Raw genomic sequence first — 18633 nt, 5'->3', positions numbered from 1 at the left:
TTTTTGTAAACACCGCATAGACCACACAGGGTCATGTTGACAAATTGCTTTTATAGAGAAGTGCATTTTATAGGCTTTTAAACCGTCCACCTGGAAGCTGGTATTCAGAAACCAAAATGATTAAATTATTATATAACTAAATCAATGCCCGAGAACAAATAATAGCTACAACTGAATTAATGAATAAATAAATACCTGAGATAACGTTACAGATCGAGTATTTTATATTAGCAAAATGATCGAGTTTGTGTGTTTTTTCACGAGACCTCACCGTCTCATGTTAAAATACGGTAGTGTTTATGTTTATATCTGGCCGTGGTTCGAGTGCCATTAAAGGTCTGTCGGTGGGAAGATTCGGCGCGTTTCCACCATTACCTCAGCCCTCCGCGCCTCCCACTACCGTACAGCGCCGGCCGGCCGCGCGTCACAGCTACGCAGGCAGACGGCGAGCCAATGAGCGAGCAGCGGCTCACGCTCTGTACTCAGCGCCGCTCTCCGCTGCTCCATTCATTGGAATCCGCGCTCGGCGAGTGCTGCTGCTTTCTGCCACCTGGAATAGCACTGTGTCTCAAGATGCTGCAATACGAAGGTAGGAGAGGCGGATCCACTGCTCTTTTGCGGATACACGGGAGGCTGGCTTTTACGTTTTAAGACGGAATTTAATAGTGAGGCTTATTCAGCTGGAATTGACGCCAGAAGGATTTTATTTGATGTGACTTCGTGTGTGAATCAGTAGGTTGTTCATTTCTAATTCAGTTCATAGCAGAGACCGAGGAGTGTTGTGACACAATTTGCTTATACGTCTTTAATTGTAATTTTTTTTTTTTTGCGCTGTGTGTGATATCCCCCATATTTGTCTGCAACGAAATAAATTCTTGTTTAAATGAATGAACCAATATTGGTTGTAACACGCTGTGCATTAAATTATACTGGTAAACAATTTTTATTCTCTGAAATATTTTAAAACGTATGCATTTTTACAGTGACATTTAACGTAATAGTTTGGACCTGGTTAATATATAATATCTAATCACTTTATGTATTATGCATAACAATTCAGTGCAGTCATAAAACACATTGGTTTATTCCTGTAATAACTTCACTACAAGCTTTGACTTTTCCATTCATAGCTTCTGCTTTAATCCATTTCAAAATGAATTAGAATGTATGTGGTGCAGTTAAATATAATACTTATTTTTTGGCGCTAATTAAAATTTTGATGTTCTGTATAAATCACTGTTTTGGCAATGGATGTTTCACTTTTGTGTGTCCTAACATGAGAGAGTGTAAAAATAGAGGCAGTTGAATGTTGACAGAGAGTTCGGATCTTCTCAGTGGTGTGTAGTGCAGTCCTACCATGACTGATGGGCCTTGGAAGATGTGAGGTTGTAGAAATGGAGGGATTTGTGCCACTGGGTGTGTGGCGCTCTATCCGAAGAGGATTTGTTTAGGGATGCGAGTGTGGGAAGCAGGAGCAGCTGTGTGGGCGATTTCTTCTCTTCTTACTCACAGACAGGCTTTTGAAAAGCTCGCTCTTTGAATATAGGAGCACTGGCAGCCTCCTGGGGGCTCTTGAAATATTTGCTGAGCTTCATTCACAAACTTTGTATACTTTTTTTGTGAATTTAGACATTCTACTTTTTCTTCGTAGTGAATGGGACCCCGGCCAGTCAGCTGTCCACACCCCATTCTACAAAATCGCCCAGTCCGTCTCCCACCAGCCCGGGGAGCTTGAAGAAACGCAGGGTAAGACGACATTCTCTTAATCGACCTAATACATGCACACACACACACACCGTTTATACACTAGCTCATACACCTGCCCAAACATAAACCTCAGATCTTTCACCGTTCACCTGGTTCATTTGATATCATGTAGCATCTAAATCCAATTCTGTTGTGCAGAATAGTGTCCTTTATGTAGTGTTTTTCCAGTATATCGAGTGCCCAGATCCTTCTCCACTTAAGATAGAAGATTCTGTCTGCCCTCCTTCACCATTCTCGGGCTCTATATAACGCGCTCCTTCTATGTTCTCAGGAAATGGACAAGGCCATCATTGACAGCACAGCTTAACTTCCCCCATTCTTCAAAGTGGCACTAAGATCCACAGTCAATCCTTAGTCTCGGCCACTACATTTGGAAACTGTCTCTCATGTTTCATCATCAGAGTTACCTTGAAATCGGGGTCCAGAATTAACTTTTGCCAATAACCTGCCAATGGCGATAATTTCAGAAAATAAATACCACATTTTTCGTACCTACAGTGAATCTGTATTTTTCATGATTTGTAAAATGTGTAAAATGTCGACAGGGTTTTTCACGGATGTACAGTGCAAATCATCTGACGACACGCACCTTTTTTTGATAAACTTTATATAGGTTTCAACTAATTTGCATCAGTGAGGATAAGACTATACATGTAAATCATATACTATACTGCAGTTTATAATAATGTTACCTGCCAACAAGCAAATAATGTTTTTTTTATTTACTTACCAAAACTATTTTTACTCAGATTTGGTGGTTGGCCAGTGCTAATTTTGGACCCTGATTGACACAGCATTGAGAAAGAGAAATGGTACATGCTGTTGAAGGGGCATGCAACTCACCAGGAAATGTTTCACTGTTCACTCTTTTCCCCCAAGAAACAAGTTAATATTTGGTTTCTGAGGAAAGTTTGTGTACGACTGGCAGAAGTTTGTGCACTTTTGACCAGGTCAAACTGTCTCTAATCCTTGCAGACTAATGCAAAGAGGTTTAAACTTCTCCCCAGTCCAGAGTTTCTCTCAGGTTATATTATGAGCCTTAAAGCCAAGTGATTACTCTTGACTCTTAAGAGAGAGAGAGAGAAGCCAGAGTCTCTCTCTCTTCCATTCATTCTGAGTGTCTTTTCCTCTTTCTTAGTGTTTCATGACTAAAGTGCACTAGAGCATTCAATCACTGAGGATATTGCACTCCATTCCAAACGATCAAAATGTTCAGCTTTTGGGACACATCAAATCCAGCCGCAGGCAGTTCACGTGCTGATATTGACCTAAAATAGATTAATCAGAAACTGTTGGCCACTTACCAACCGGAGCTTTACTGACCTTAAACCAGTTCACAGTGAAACAACAGGTTTATGTTCTCACTAGTCCTTTCTCTGATTAGGGTTAACCCCTGAGAAATGTTTTAAATCACTTAAAAAAAATCCAACCATATCTGAAACCAAGATAAATGTTATTAGTTTAATAACAGTTATTTTATATGATTTGCCATATGGGAGCCCCCATTTAAAGATAACATGACTAGCATTTTTTCTTGGTTAATATTTGACTGCAAATATGGCATTTCTTCAATAGCATTGCAACAGAATCTTTTTGCTTTTATATGACGTTAAAAGCCAAACGTAATTGGCTGCACCTCTGAGAGAAAGTACAGACATGTTCAACTTTTTATATTCTAAACTGTTCCAGATTGCATTAGAAGTGGCTAAACTTCCTCTTGAGGAAGAGTCTGACTTTTAATGATTCTAAATGTGATTCGGTCGATGCGCCAGTTAAGAAAAAGAGACGCCGAGCTCTTTGTGTTCGCCCTCCACCCACTAGCAAAGACTCTCAGATTCTCGTCATTCTTTCACTTATCTCTTACCGCAGCCTGAGCTCTTGAAGTTGGATGATCTCTCTGCGGTTTGATTCTGTCAGATGGCTTTGCTCTCAGCTCATTGCTGTTGCAGAATGAGAATTTGGGACAGTCAGATCTGCCCAAAGCAGAGACGCATCTCAGCGTCTTTACAACCATCTCCTGCATAAGTGGGTCAGGCTTTGAAAACTCCCCAGTGGAGTTCTGTGAATGAAGGAAGGAGAAAAAACATTTACATAAATACGATACAAATGCAAAAGAACTGAATGTTCTCTCCGAATTCTTCCAAAGAAGCAGGCACTTCTTTATCTGGCTTATGAATTTATATGAGTCTCTGATTGTTGTTATTGTGGCTTATTCAATTAGTTTGCTGTTTTCTAATACATTGCTTAATGTGTGTGATTACAGCGGTCATTATATATATATATATATATATATATATATATATATATGATAGTTTGTACTGCAGTTTTAAATGACCTCACTTCCAAGTGAATGAATTAAACACTGATCATTACTACTGATTCATTATTAATTAGCTTTACCGCTCAAGCTGGGCTGTGGATTACATTCAATGCATGACCCACTTTTAGAAACGAGCTACACGAGAGTGCCGGATCTATACTGGGAATATCTACGTGTGTGTGTGTGTGGCCTCTGTGTCCTCAGGCATATCCCCTCCATCATCTCTTTCTTTCCACAAGATCTCAGTTCCTCTGGGGAAAAATATGGAACACATACGCATTTGATGCTATGGCGACAAATACATTTTTAATCCATGTCAAAACACATAAAATAGGGATGTTGTTTCCAAGTCCGCTAATCCACCCAAATCTGGCTTAAACAAGGATGAATCGAGGTAAATGAGGTTACAATTTAAATCGTATCATCATAGTTGTGTTAGATTAAATGGATTTTTGTTCAGTCATTTTTTATGGAAGGTTAACTATGAAAATGTTGCATAACACGGAAAGTAAGGCCATCAAGTTCAGCATCAAACCTATCTTTAAAACAGTGCTGTTTAGAATTGAACTGAAAATGCACATGTTCAATTCCTGAGATTTAGCTAGATTCGAGGTAGCGTTCTGCTTTTAATTATGGTTGAGATAGACAAAGTAAATTCTGTGGATGCTTCATCTCTATTAAATGATGTCCCTCAAGCTGTCTGTTGGGTTGCATGCTCTTCACATTTTCTGTTGGCATTTTCACACCTGTATTTTTTTTCCGGTGTTGAAATGACATTGTTTTTGTGTGCATGTGATGTGTGTTTTCAATCATTCCACGAACGTTGATTTAAAAAGTAATGGTAGCATCTTCCAAGTATGTTATCGTTTCACATGGATGTTTAAAAAGAAGTTGAATTTTTGCATTTGCTTGTTTTTCTGTTTATTGTACATGAACAAAATAACTTTCTTAAAGGGATAGTTCACCCAAAAATGAAAATTCTGTCATAATTTATTCACCCCCATGTCATTCCAAACCTATTATTTTGTGAAACAGAAAAAGTGATTTTTCAAAACATACTTTCATGGAGTTTTTCATTTTTGAGTGAGCAGTTTCTTTATTTGCTTGCTTCACATTCATTCAAAAAAAATATACTGTATGATACCATGTAAAGATCACCACTTCTGTTTCTCTGGCTCTGCAGTAATTTTCACTCCTATTGTGTTCCATTGGTTTTCATTGTTCTGCTGTTTTCACCTTTTTGTTTTGCTCAGTTTTATAGTCCTGTGTATTTTTGCTTTCAAGCCATTGTCAATCATGTAGTTTTTTTTTTGTTTTTGCTTTAGTTTTGTATCATAGTTGTTTATATGTATAGAAAGACAAGACTGTCACTTTCTGGTCTAATGCATTGTCTGTTTGCCACAAAGCATGTCATGAAACGTTTCCATCATGTACGTATATGATTGAAGATGCTAAATGCATTAAACAGTAAGTCTCTTTAACTAGTACAAACTCACCCGGATGTTCTTTACTAAATCTTTTGGGTCCTCTTCTGTTTATATGGGACAGTTTGGATCAGAGCTCCTTTTAATCACATTTATTTGTCCCAGTCTTTGTTTCTTATTATTAGCTGCCCAAATATCTAGAGTTAATGACAAATTAATGCAGCCGGTCATGGAATTAGATTATTCTGACTATTGTGAGATTTTCTCACATTGCTCTTAATGGAGTTGCAGCTAAGAGGTCTCTACAGCTATTCCCGAAAAGAGTAGCAGCCATCATGATGAGAACAGCGGGATCCTGTCTGGCCATTGGATTTAATTTCCCCACGGCATCCACATCTTCACAAAACAAAATCATCTCAGACATTAAATCAGTCATTCAAGCCATTATGCAATTAGTCTGCAACAAAATGACAAGAGTGACCTTAAAATGCAATAATGCGGCATTGTTATTGATACTGAGCCTGTTAATTGTTTTATTTTTAAAGGATGATTTGATAAAGTGTTCCTGCGACACTACATTAGAGATCATTGAGGTAAATTTGCGTTATCAGTATCATAATTGCACAGACTGTTATGCAACCGAGTACTTACATTTGCATGCAAACTCATGGATTTAACATGATTGATTGCTGAGAGGCAAATACTTACTGCATAGTTTATTCTGTTTTTTTCTGGTCCCGAGTAAAAAAAGCACAGAAATCCAGCTTGTTTGGAGTGATTTGACCTAGCATTCAGCCAGGAAACAGGAAGATACCTTATATGGGCTTGTCTCTGGCTGCTTCCTGTCTCGCAGAGGGAAAATATTATTAGTACACTCCAACAGTTTCCATGGTAACAAGAGTTTTGATAGCGCCAGGACAAACTGTGATCTGAATGAAATAGAAAAAGGATGCGGAAACACACACACACACACACACACACACACTCTCGAGTCAAAACTGTTTCTGATGACACTTAAACAACCCTACCTTGGCAGTCTCATATGCATCCACTCAAACTGCCATTATCAGACAGTGCGTGTAGGTGTGCTGACCCTCCATGACCCATCCACTGTTTCGTCTCTGTAGATTTGCGCTTCGTTCTTGCCATTAGCAGCCCCTCAGAGGTGCGTCCGGGCCGTGGTTGCACGCCACTACCGTCCAATCAAATCCATTCGAGCTCCAGGAGAGCACAGTGCTCCCAGAGACATCATTCCAATTACTCTCCACGCAGACCTGAAAGGGTCCCTGCACCCTGACTGGCGGCAACCGGGAGCGAAAACCAATTTACAGCACAGCCAGTAACTTCGCTCACACTTGCTGCTGCCATGGCAACCAGCAAAGAAACACCGATAACTGGCTTTATCCTAACGCTGTGCTGTGTTTAAAAGTGAGAATGAGGATTGTGTCCCGACTGTCCTGATGGGAATAGTAACACGGGGCAGCTTGAGGATATCCACCACAGGTAGAAAGATGGAATACTCCAGTGAGTTGCTTCACTGTGTCCATATTTTTGAAGTTAGGTGGTTGTCGGTGGTTTTTGGAGTTGTATTTCTCATACACTCTGCCCATGTACTGCTGTGTAGTTGGTTTCTGGTTTAATTGGATCTTTTTTTCCAGGGATCCCAGCACAGCGGTTCCTCTCTGTCTCTGGCCTCTACCAAAGTCTGCAGTATGGATGAGGAGGAAGGACCTGTGAGTGATGGTAAGAAATTGAACACTTTAGACAGTTTTATAATCATTTTATGTGCTTTTTATTTCCATCTGACTAATTAATATTAGTATCTAAACTTTATATTTTTCATCTGATATTTATATTTTATTTCAGTTACATTTTTTATAGTTTTAGTCAACACTGTTTAAGTTTAGCTGTAACTTGACCTCTTCTAAATCCATCCATTTTAATTGCATTCAAACATTTCTTACAAAGAGCTCTGCAACTCTTTGATCTTATGCAGATATGGGAGGTTTTGAATGTATTAATGAGAAGGCCTTTTATTAATCAAAGAAGTTTTATAGTTGCTCAGTGCCACCAAGTAAAGATGTTTATCTCAAGAGTATGTCTGCAGTGGAGGTCAACAACAAACGCTTCATTTGAAGGCTTTGCGTAGATGTTCATTATACAATCATTTCCACTTCAGTGTACACGCTGTAGCTGAACTGTAATACACTAATGAAAGAATCTGTGAAGTGTGAACCGAATGCAGGGTTATCTTGTTGTTCTATGAGCTGCATTCAAGAGATTTTCAGACTTGGAATGTTGGTTGGGAATTAAATTTCTTCACTGCCTACAGAGATTTCAGTCATAAAAACAGATTCTGAATGAGGCCCACTCAGTCTCGCTCTAATTTTCTTTCTTACCGTCTGCAGCTGAGCCCTTGGAGGAGACGCCGATACCCACAGTCCCAAGCTCCATTTCAGATCGGTACAAAGTGGGCCGAATGATCGGAGATGGAAACTTTGCGGTAGTCCATGAGTGTGTAGAGCACTCAACTGGCAGGGCGTATGCTCTGAAGATCATCAACAAAGGCAAATGCAGAGGAAAGGTGAGAACGAAGCATTATGATATTGCCAATAAATTGCTTATATTTTTATGGCACTTTGTACAATAGATTTTTTTTATTCTGAATCTCTTTTTCCTGCACAGGAGCATATGATCCAGAATGAGGTGGCTATCCTCAGAAGAGTGAAACACCCAAACATTGTGTTGCTGATTGAGGAAATGGACACTTACAGTGAACTCTACCTGGTCATGGAGCTTGTTAAGGTGTGTACTACAACAAGCTGTCATTTTAATGCACCTGTTCAAACCTAAGGTGAAAACAAATGCAGAACATCTTACCATCTTGTGGAGATCCGGATGAATTTTAGCTCTTGGTGGGTCCTTGTAATGGCTGCCCGGTGCAGTTGTGCTGGCTCTGTTGAACTGAACGTTATTTTAAGCTGCTGTTCCACTTACTCGACTCTTTGAGGGGATTTCTGCCATGTGAACAGCAAACCAGGCCACCATGAACTTTCTGCCTGCTTTGTATAAACAACTTGACCTCAAGAAAACTCTTGTAATATTGAACAGTTTGTGAACATACCACATTGCTTGGATGCATGATGCAACAATGGAACTGTTCCATTCACACACCTAAGCAGTAGATGTCAAAGATACCTCAGACTAATGCTGAGAATAAGGCAAATAATTAGATTACTGATGTCCATGTAAAATGTAGTCAGTATATCACAACATACACAACAGCAGAAAAAAAGAATACCAATTTGTGCTCTTGACTGAACAACTTTAGTAGCTTTAAAAAGAATCAGTTTATACAGTGAAGACAATAATTAGATTTCTTACTCAAATATTACAGTTAAATAGAGCTACTGTAGTAGCATTTCATTAGTTTTTTCATTTCAAATCTGTCCTATATTTTAGTAATTTGCATCTTTGTTCTTATTTTTAGGGAGGAGATCTTTTTGATGCCATCACCTCCACAAACAGATACACTGAGCGGGATGCCAGTGGCATGCTGTACAATCTGGCCAACGCTATCAAGTACTTACACAGCCTTAACATCGTCCACAGGGACATCAAGCCAGAGAACCTATTGGTAAGATATCAACATGCCATCCTTCCATCTTTTCCAAAACCCAAGTCATCCTGACATGTCTAACACATGTCACAGGTACAAAATCGCAACACATCACATCCTAAAGTGGTGCTGTTTGATCACCAGCCTCCACAACCATGTGTTCCTATGTGCTACTTGCCGAGGAAAGGAACGGATGAAACTCATAGGTTTTGTGGGCTAGAACTACATAAGTGTGTTTGGAGAAAGAGAGATGATTGCTGCAAGCTCTTTGACTGAGTCTAGACCAGCCACCTACTGACTGACTGTATACGTGTGATATCACTTCTGCAGCGGAAGAACTGAGATGTGACTCACACATCGACAGTTCACAGACTGTACTGTTCTCCAAGGCTGCTCTCGTATGAACCTTTTACCAGACATCATTTATGAATCAGTGGCCCCTTCCTTCGCTGATTCAAGACGGAAATGTTGTTTATGGAGCCCTGTTTATGAGCCGGGGGATTTGTCTAGAAATGCTGAAGATCTTATAATTGAAATTGTGACCTGCTAACAGTGAATGAAACCGTCTGTTTCTCAAACGCACTCCAGTGAGCTAGAAAAAAAACGTGCCTGGCTCACATATGCGCTTGCTTGCTTTCTGCGTGTCAAAGATAATCGCTTGTGGCTGGAAGCATGCATGTCAAATGCACCTTGCAGTGCATAATGAGGCTTTTTCAAAACGCATCACTTTACATATTATATAACACCAAACACAAAGCCAGCTGAGCTGCTGGATGCTCCTGTTTCTTTTTAGCATCATTGGATTTTAGGTTAAAGACATTGCAATGCACGAATATCTGTTTATTTGAAGCCAGTGCATATTTTTGACACTGATCCGCACACATTCACCATGGCAATTGAGAGCCGGAAATGTCATTTTCATAGATTGCTTTGAAGAGACTAGGTTGTTTTTGGTCTAATGTTGTTCTTGGCTTTGGTTCACAGGTGTATGAGCATCAAGATGGAAGCAAATCCCTGAAGCTGGGTGACTTTGGCTTGGCCACCGTGGTAGACGGACCTCTGTACACTGTCTGTGGAACACCCACATATGTAGCACCAGAGATTATTGCAGAGACCGGGTGAATATTTTAACACGTTTGCATAAATCTGGGTCACTGAATGTGTGATTTTATTTTTTACATGGACTGATAAGCATATTGCTGTGATTTGTTATGATCATATTAAATGAGTTTAAATATAAAATCTAATAAGACCAGTAATACTAAAACAACACCTTTTCTTTGCTGTTAGGTATGGCCTTAAGGTAGATATCTGGGCTGCTGGAGTCATCACATATATTCTCCTCTGTGGCTTTCCTCCATTTCGTGGGTAAGTTCAGCGTGTATGACAAAATATGGCTTATGTGAGAGGATCATTTTATCATAATTTTTTTTAATAGCTTTTTGTTTTAAAAATCTTCTAATACTATCAAAACAATTAATTTATCCAGTAGAAAAATGTTCCACATGTCGAAGATTCATTCTTAAAGGCATTCAATCTGTGTATGTAGTGTAGCTTTGAGTAATGTAATCAAATCTGCAAGGTTATGTAAGATGTTACTGCGCCACCATGTGGCTATTTGCTGTATTCCATGAAACGAGCTCCCCCTGTTGATCAATATTTGAAGTTGCACTCTTTCTTTCAGAAGCACTGATGATCAAGAAGCTCTGTTTGACCAGATACTGCTGGGACAGTTAGAATTCCCTCTTCCATACTGGGACAATGTATCAGACTCAGCCAAAGTAAGTGAAATATGTGGAAATTAAATAACAAATATGTGGGATAAAACAAGATAATAAGAATAATATGATATATGAAAAATAATAATTACAAAAAATAAGAAAAACATCTATATAAAATTTATATAACTAAAAGCAAGATTTATGATTGGATATATCTGACTAGAAAATAATTTAGATTAAATTATGAAATTTAGAATCTTGAAAATCAAATGGATTTTTGTTTTTTAAAAGTCTACCCACATTATTAAACAGTAATCATTTTTATTAATGTAATTTATTTTTAACTTTTAGTTTATTGTAAGTCATTGTGTTCACCAATTGATTGAGGTTATGATTGGCACTAGTGTTTGGCACTAACTCCCTCTGTCCTGTCTGTCTTTAGGAGCTGATAGTGTCTATGTTGCAAGTGGAAGTGGATCAGAGATACACAGCGCTGCAGGTGCTGGAACATCCCTGGGTCACTGTGAGTAATTCAACCTCAATCCATTATACTATATTATGTGTGAATTTTTATTGCTAAAGTATAGGAGTGACACAGTCTTAATACGTTTTAGTCCTCTTGTTTCATAACTATAGTAAGTGACTGGCATCATTTCAATGGTTGTTTTAGAATGACGGTCTGTCAGAAAATGAGCACCAGCTGTCAGTGGCAGGAAAGATCAAGAAGCACTTTAACACTGGGCCCAAGCCCAGCAACAACACCCCGGGAGTGTCTGTGATGACGGTAAGCCCACACTAACTGTCAAAGCCTGAAGTTAAGAATCAGACGCCAAATAAACATTAAAGAGCAAGTGAGCAGAGCACCAGACACCATGTGTGAGGGACAGCTTTTATGGGACGCCAAAGAGTTCAAACACTAAAATACTTAAATTATTTTCTTTACTAACAGTACAAATGAATTTACAGCTAATGATTTCTGAGCATTGTGCACTGAGCTCCACTGATTTCTCTTCGCTTAGCTCGACCATGACTTTTCCATCCAGAGATCAGGGTCGTTGGATTTCTATCAGAACCCGGGCATGTTTTGGATAAGGTAACGCCATGTGTCCACTGAAGCACGCCAGCCCCTGTCTTGTTGAACCCCAGTGTGGGCACTGAAACCTGCTTATGTCTTGATCTAAAACTGCTGCTGTGGTCATTCATGTGTGTGAAAGTTTTCAGATGGAGAGAATGTGCATGATTTGCTTCAGGATCACGGCAACTGGCATATTTCTTTGTGCTTTATCCTCAGTGTGCTTCTTCTATCACTGTCCTGCTTGTAACCAAGTTCTCATAAGCTTCAATCTTGTGCAGAAATAAAATGCTCAGCAGTCAGTCCCACTGTTGTCCCCAATGTTTGTTTGAAAGAAACTCACTTTTAATAATTAAAAAACTCTATTAATACACTAGTATTAAGTTTGGGGTCATTTTCTTTGAGAGGAATTATTTTTTTAATTGATTTATTTATTTTTGGAAGCATGCAAATGAATACTGAAAAATGTATTACGGTAAAAAAACAAATTGGCATATTACTACAATTTCTGAAGGATCATGTGAAAATGATTAATGTCTCAGATTAGATTTTAAAATATATATAAAATATAAAATGCCCATTTTAAATTATTTTGATAGCATTACAATTAATTCTGTTTATTTTATAAATTAAATACAGCCTTGGTGAGCAAAAAAACTTCTTTCAAAATCAAAGTGACGCCAAACTTTCAAAATGTAGTGTATTTACATTTAATCTATTATTATCCTTTTAACTTAATTTTTTATTAAATGTGAAGTTTTATGTATTTTCATTATTAAATTTATTTCGGTTCATAATTTTAAATAAAGGGATTGTTCACCCAAAAACTGTATTTTGGTGACTTCTGGGAGTGACTTTATTCTGAGTGTTTCATTTTGCTCTCATGCTCGTGTTCTGTCACATGACTAAAATCCCCCTTTCTTCCATCAGACCACCGCTCTTGATAAGGAGAGGCAGATTCTCAGACGAGGATGCCACCAGAATGTGAGCGCAGCTCCCTGGACCACCCAGCCGACCTGTAGCCTCCACATCCCAGCCTTTACTCCCAGTCTGTGCCCCGGTCTGCACCTCGACCCCCCGCCCCAGCCGCCCAACGGACTGCCCGCTCCAGCCCTCACCCCCAGTCCATGTCCCTCTACCACCGCCACCACCACTACCACCACCACCACCACCACGCCCGAGTCTGAAGACTTTTCCGCCTGCTCCACGGAGACTGTTCGCTCCCTCTTCTCCCCTTTCTAGCATTGAAAGGGAAGGGAACGAGTGGAAAGGGCACTAAAAGAGAAGAAGGGTTTATGAGGATTCGGAACGCGGCCGAGTGGACCGATGAACTGAACCATTTTGTAATCTGATCACATAAAGGTGCAGGGAAAATGATGACCGTCAAGAAGGGGGTTTCTTGTTTATTTGGTCATTATAATAACTTTTATTTATACATAATAAATACGTTTTCTTTTTTATTCAAGTTCAAAAATGTCTTTTTCTGTTGAAGCACCTTAGAAATGTGATGTTTTTTGGGTCCGGTATTGTTTATATGTTTCAGAGGGAAATTGTAAGAACTTTTAGCTAACTTGATTCCTGGTAATTAGCACCCTTTGTTCTCAAAAACCTTTCTAAGCAGACAGAAACCAATTTGAATTGCTGATACCTCTACAGAAATAAACTCATATGCGGATTTCTATTGCGCGCAGCGCTTGTTCATACGCGAGATGGGGACCTTTTTTTGTAATCAGTGTAAATAATATAATTTCAATTATTTTGATATTGACAATATATTTCTTTATCTTAACTAGACAATGTAAGTCACATTTAACCATTTTTGCAGTTTTTAGGTATATGGAACATAAGCACAAATGCATTGTTGGAAAGACATAAGCAACATTCCTTTATACAGGGTCAGCTCTTGGAAATACAAATGCCAACGGTTCGGTCTGATGAATGCAGGACATTGATTCAGTGGTACCTCTGTGTCATGAGAAACGCTGCTGTTAGTGTCAGGAGGTCAGGATGGAGTTGAGTGTTTCTGAAGTGCAGTAAGAGGTGTACTAGTAACTCATAGCCCTGCTTACTGTGTCATTCTATTCTCTCATTAGTGCATGGAATACAGAGTGGCTCTTACATTATAATTTGAGACATTGTCTTATTAAAAAATATATTATAACCTCATTTTATTGTTGCTTGTCCATGCTGACTGACCCAGGCTTTACATTTACGGCCAGACCTCAACAGACACCTCAAAATTGGTAAAACAACTTCACAGGAACTTAATATAAAGAACACATTTCCAAAAACGGCAAACAAACCAATCAGTGATACAAGCGAGGCTTTTGGTAACTCTTTTCTCGCGATATCTTTGTAATTTTCTCATCGACACAAGCTATCGAAAAACGCAAGTCCTAGTCGCGGCATGATTGTAAACAAATAACCAATGTCATACACTGTAATAAGACAATGTATGACCGATCAAATATTTCAAATGTATTTTAAGTAAATAAAAAAAACTCACCGTTTGGACACGCTGAAACTGCAGGACGAGGACTGATAAAGCCATGTGACGGCAAACGAAAAGAAAAGTAGGACAAAGCGTTCTGCGACATTCTAGAAAACATTCTATCAGTAAATACTATTAAACGACCTTAGTAAAGTTAGATGAAATTCAGACATATCAACTACACGTTCTGGACCAAACGTGCCACTCGTGGGCTTTAGATTTCCCGCCGTCAACTGCGGAAGTCCCGGTTGCTACAGCAACAGTCAGCTCGCGGAAGCTTGCGTTTAGCAGTGCGCACGCGCAATGTCTGGTCTACCCTGAACAATAAGCGCTTTAACGCTATTCTAGCAAAATAAACACTTATGGTGCAGTTGTCACTCATTTCACTTATTTTACATATGCAATTTAATTGTAATCTTGGCGAACAAATTTGAATGATTTTATTTTTCTCCATTTAAAGAGATATAGCAAGAGATAGCACTTAACATGCCAGAGAGGCGTTTCAAAGATGGCCGTCGAGTGACTTGCTGGAAGCTTAGCATTTTTGCTAACACATTTGTATTATTGTATATTTAGATTTAGGGTTTAAATATGACAGGCAGCAAAATTAATTGTTGATTCTACTTCACTTTCAGCCGTAGCTATATCCCTTTCATTAAAAAGCTAATGACCTCAGATCAGTTTCAGATCAGGACATTGAGATATAGTTTAGAGAAAAACACCAGTACTTCAAAAAGATGTTTTGGTTTGTTTTATTGTAAATACGACAAAAAGGAAACAATTTTATTTTACAGTTATTGATCTATATATTGGCATGAATTAATATTTAAACATTTTAAGAGACACCTGTGAGATTCTGGCTTATTCAAGTTGCAGCAAATGCATGAAAGAGCAGGTGGGGACTGAATTGAAAAATTACATCTGAATCTAAATAAATCATCCATTATTTAGTTCCTGCCAAAAACTATTCCTCTCCTCTCCACAAATGATGCAGACATATAAAATAAAATAAATTAAAACAATATGCAATCATCATGATCAGATACACCTTGCAAAATAAATGAACAAAAGATATTTAGCAAATGTACAAATCAAATCAAATGTACAGTACTGACCACTCACCTACACAGAGACAGACCTGCACGTTATGTATGCGCCACTGTCTCATGTATAATTCACATCCAATGGCCAATGAAAAGGCAGATCAACAAATTATTTGCATAATTTATTCATGTTTTCATTTCTGAACTCAGTCTTCCAGCTGACTAGTAATTACACCCCTGTAGTAAAATGACAATATTTCAGTATCAGTGTTGTTGATTAAAAAAAATATCCTTCTCGCTCTTTTCGCTCACACTTTTTAAAGAGGGGGATGAAAAAAAAAGTCTCAGTATTCGTGAATGCGGATTTCAAACACCTCAATCCACTTATTAAACCGCGATTCAGCAGTCACTCTCGGCTACAAGGATATTGCTTACTGTGGCTGTGGTTGTACAACGTAATCATCACATATGATTATAATATTAATTATTTAAATACAACAAACATCAATGCACAAATTATACAGTGGAGAATGGGCCTAAAATGTGGTAGAAGACCAAAGAAAAATAAATCCTTATACGCTGATAAATTATGGGTTGTTACCGGTGCAATGTGTCTGATACAAAAACGTCAACATTAATAATTGTTCTTTTTTTCATAAATAATGAAACGTGTGAGTGAGGGAGGGTTTCTTTTTCTCTTTTTTTGTTGCTTTTTTCTCCTCTTTATTCTTTTTTTATGGCCCGCTTACATGCCTGGCTTTCCTAACCATCACAATATTTACATATATGACAAAACAGTTACCAAATATACAAAGAGGAAAGAGAAGCTTGTTTTCTGTCTGAGCAGTTCACTTCCTCCCTGTGAATCGGCAGGCCTTCATCTATAATCATCCAAATCATCATCATTTCGTTGGAACTACACAATATCTTACAGCAAGTCATTAATAAATTAAAGGATTATGGGATCTTCCGTAATGGAGAGCGAGCGGGAAGTATGATTTTTATCCCCTTGAAGTGAAGAACTGCGCCGTTGCAGTTTGTATTTACAAAGACTAAGTTCGCCGCTGTGTCTTAATCCCACCCGAGACCCCTTCCCTCCCTCCCTCAACCCTCCCAAAAAAATCGGTTTGTTGGTGATTTATCTCTAAGCCTCTTCTGCTGGGAACTGCGGTACAGTCCATCCAGTCCTGCTGTCCTCCTGGCTTCGATCTTGTACGATGATCTTTGCAGATAAAAGGACATTAGGCAACTCTTCATATTATGTGGGGAGTGAAGGACAACCCTAAAGGTCTAAGTAACGTTAGCGATATGTCTTGTGTTTTCATCCGGGTTTAACTCCACCCTGAACTTAGAGGGACACCATCATCTGTCAAGCAGGAAATGAACTCCACCTCTCTCACTGCTTCAACTGCGGGCCCTAAACAAGGTCCCTCTCTCTCCTCCTGTGTCTGTCTTGGTTCTGTCTCAGTATCTGTTTTGATGTTCGTAGTGCCATCGATTAAAATCAATGTTAAACGCCACAATGCTGCCTGACGCCATCCCAGTGATCAAAGTCCTGCAAATATATAGAAAAGGTAATAAATGAATAAGAAAAAATGTCCATAATATAAATGTTTATATAGTCATGTAAAAATATTTTTTTTTTTGTAATTAAAAACTTATGTTAAAATGACTGACCTAATGCCCATATGTGTATAACACACACACATATACATACACACACACACACACACATATATATATATATACACACACACACATTATAACAAAAATAAAAATAGTTAAAATTAATATTCAATGTATATGTACTTTTGGGTCAGGTGTGCTCACCTCTGGTCATGGGATAAATCCATAGCCCTGATTCCTGCATCACAGCCGGGGTAAATATATAGCTGCTTAAAATCACAGGCCTGCCAGACTTCAACAACACCGTTATCACCTCCTGTTACCAAATTCTGACCGTCACTGCTCAACAGGATGGCCTGGGGGAAAACAAAAGCAGATTTAATACGGAGACTGTTTTGGATTAATGGGTACTTGTTTCTGTTCCAACATGTATGACTCTTCTTACACGTGTGGAGTCGTTGATCTCCATCTGTGCCAGGAGTTTGCCATTAATGCTGAAGTTACAGAAATGTCCTCTCTCGTAGTAGATGATACAGTGGCCCTCACTGGATACAGAGATCAGGCGAGGCCGAAGACAGTTCTCAGGGCCTTCCAGGGCCCGCAGTAAATCTCCTGTAATGGTGTGCACCAAACATGGCCCCTCTGTAAAACAAGACAACAGCAAGAACTTCTTAATTTTGTAATTTCCCAGCATGCAGAAACCAGGCAAAAACAACACAATAAAGCATCTTTAAGACATATTTTATTCTTTATCTGTACTGGGTTTATATAAGCTCTCATGGAAACCAATACTAGTATGTAAAGAATTAATTTCTGATATGCTAATATTCAGATTGCAAAGTGACCTTTGGCTCCACTGATGACGAGTCCCAGTTCAGCACACACTGACACACACACCACCTCATGGTCATGGCCCGTCAGAACTGCTCTAGGTGCTGGATAATCACCTAAAATACAGCAGAAATTTAGATTCTAGATTAGAATTCTAAAAACTAGTTAGAAGGAATGAGATGAAGGCAAGAAAGCAGAAAAAAGAAATGAATTAAATAAAATTTCTCAGAGACAGTTCTCACTGTTGTTGGGATTGTCTCCGATGATGTGGTGTCGTCCGCTCCAGTACCACAGCAAAAGGGTTGCATCTCGTGAGCCAGAGACAATGTAGCAATCACCTCCAATGTAGGACTCGGATCGTGCAAGACAGGTCACCACATCCCAGTGACCAAACACAATCTGAGTGAGTTTCCCTGAATGAAGAGTGAGCAGATGAGCTTATACGCACATAGACATTTTATTTGTAGTAAAGAGCGAAAGTTTTTCTATACGTATAAGTTGGTATACAAATGGCATAAAAATCACTAAAAACACAAGCACCTGTCTCAGTGGAGTAAACACGGAAACTCTTGTCCCAGAAACCACATGCTAGGATGTAGCGGTTGTCGGCTGTCACCACAAAGCAGTGCGTGTTGATCTGAATGCTTTGATCCACCAAATCTGTGATCTGCCTTTTACTAATGCCAGAGTTATTGGCTGGGAAAGAAAGCACAGACCAG

At 38.9% G+C, this 18633-nt stretch overlaps 2 protein-coding genes across 7 annotated transcripts in view; one reads left to right on the top strand and one right to left on the bottom strand.

Annotated features, from left to right (window-relative positions):
• The window catches only part of dclk1a (doublecortin-like kinase 1a), a 40792-nt gene extending 26703 nt beyond the window's left edge, over positions 1–14089 (top strand). For 2 of the 6 annotated variants that reach the window (XM_043250601.1, XM_043250599.1), the window contains exons 6-16: positions 1652–1746; positions 7170–7254; positions 7920–8095; positions 8197–8316; positions 9002–9148; positions 10115–10248; positions 10421–10498; positions 10815–10911; positions 11294–11374; positions 11522–11635; positions 12854–14089. In XM_043250601.1, coding sequence (XP_043106536.1) covers positions 1652–1746; positions 7170–7254; positions 7920–8095; positions 8197–8316; positions 9002–9148; positions 10115–10248; positions 10421–10498; positions 10815–10911; positions 11294–11374; positions 11522–11635; positions 12854–13165 — 1439 coding nt within the window. In that variant the 3' untranslated portion in view covers positions 13166–14089. The other 4 variants (XM_043250603.1, XM_043250604.1, XM_043250602.1 and 1 more) reach the window with 4 other exon arrangements.
• A 1061-nt stretch (positions 14090–15150) lies between these two features.
• Positions 15151–18633, bottom strand: part of nbeaa (neurobeachin a) — a 108093-nt gene continuing 104610 nt past the window's right edge. Inside the window, 6 exon segments of the mRNA XM_043250609.1 lie at positions 15151–17012; positions 17288–17439; positions 17529–17725; positions 17929–18030; positions 18157–18327; positions 18455–18610. Coding sequence (XP_043106544.1) covers positions 16922–17012; positions 17288–17439; positions 17529–17725; positions 17929–18030; positions 18157–18327; positions 18455–18610 — 869 coding nt within the window. The 3' untranslated portion in view covers positions 15151–16921.

Source organism: Puntigrus tetrazona, chromosome 10, assembly GCF_018831695.1.
Source record: "Puntigrus tetrazona isolate hp1 chromosome 10, ASM1883169v1, whole genome shotgun sequence".
Lineage (NCBI taxonomy): Eukaryota > Metazoa > Chordata > Actinopteri > Cypriniformes > Cyprinidae > Puntigrus > Puntigrus tetrazona.
Note: the sequence above shows the minus strand (reverse complement) of the source record. Positions and strands in the feature narration are given on the sequence as shown.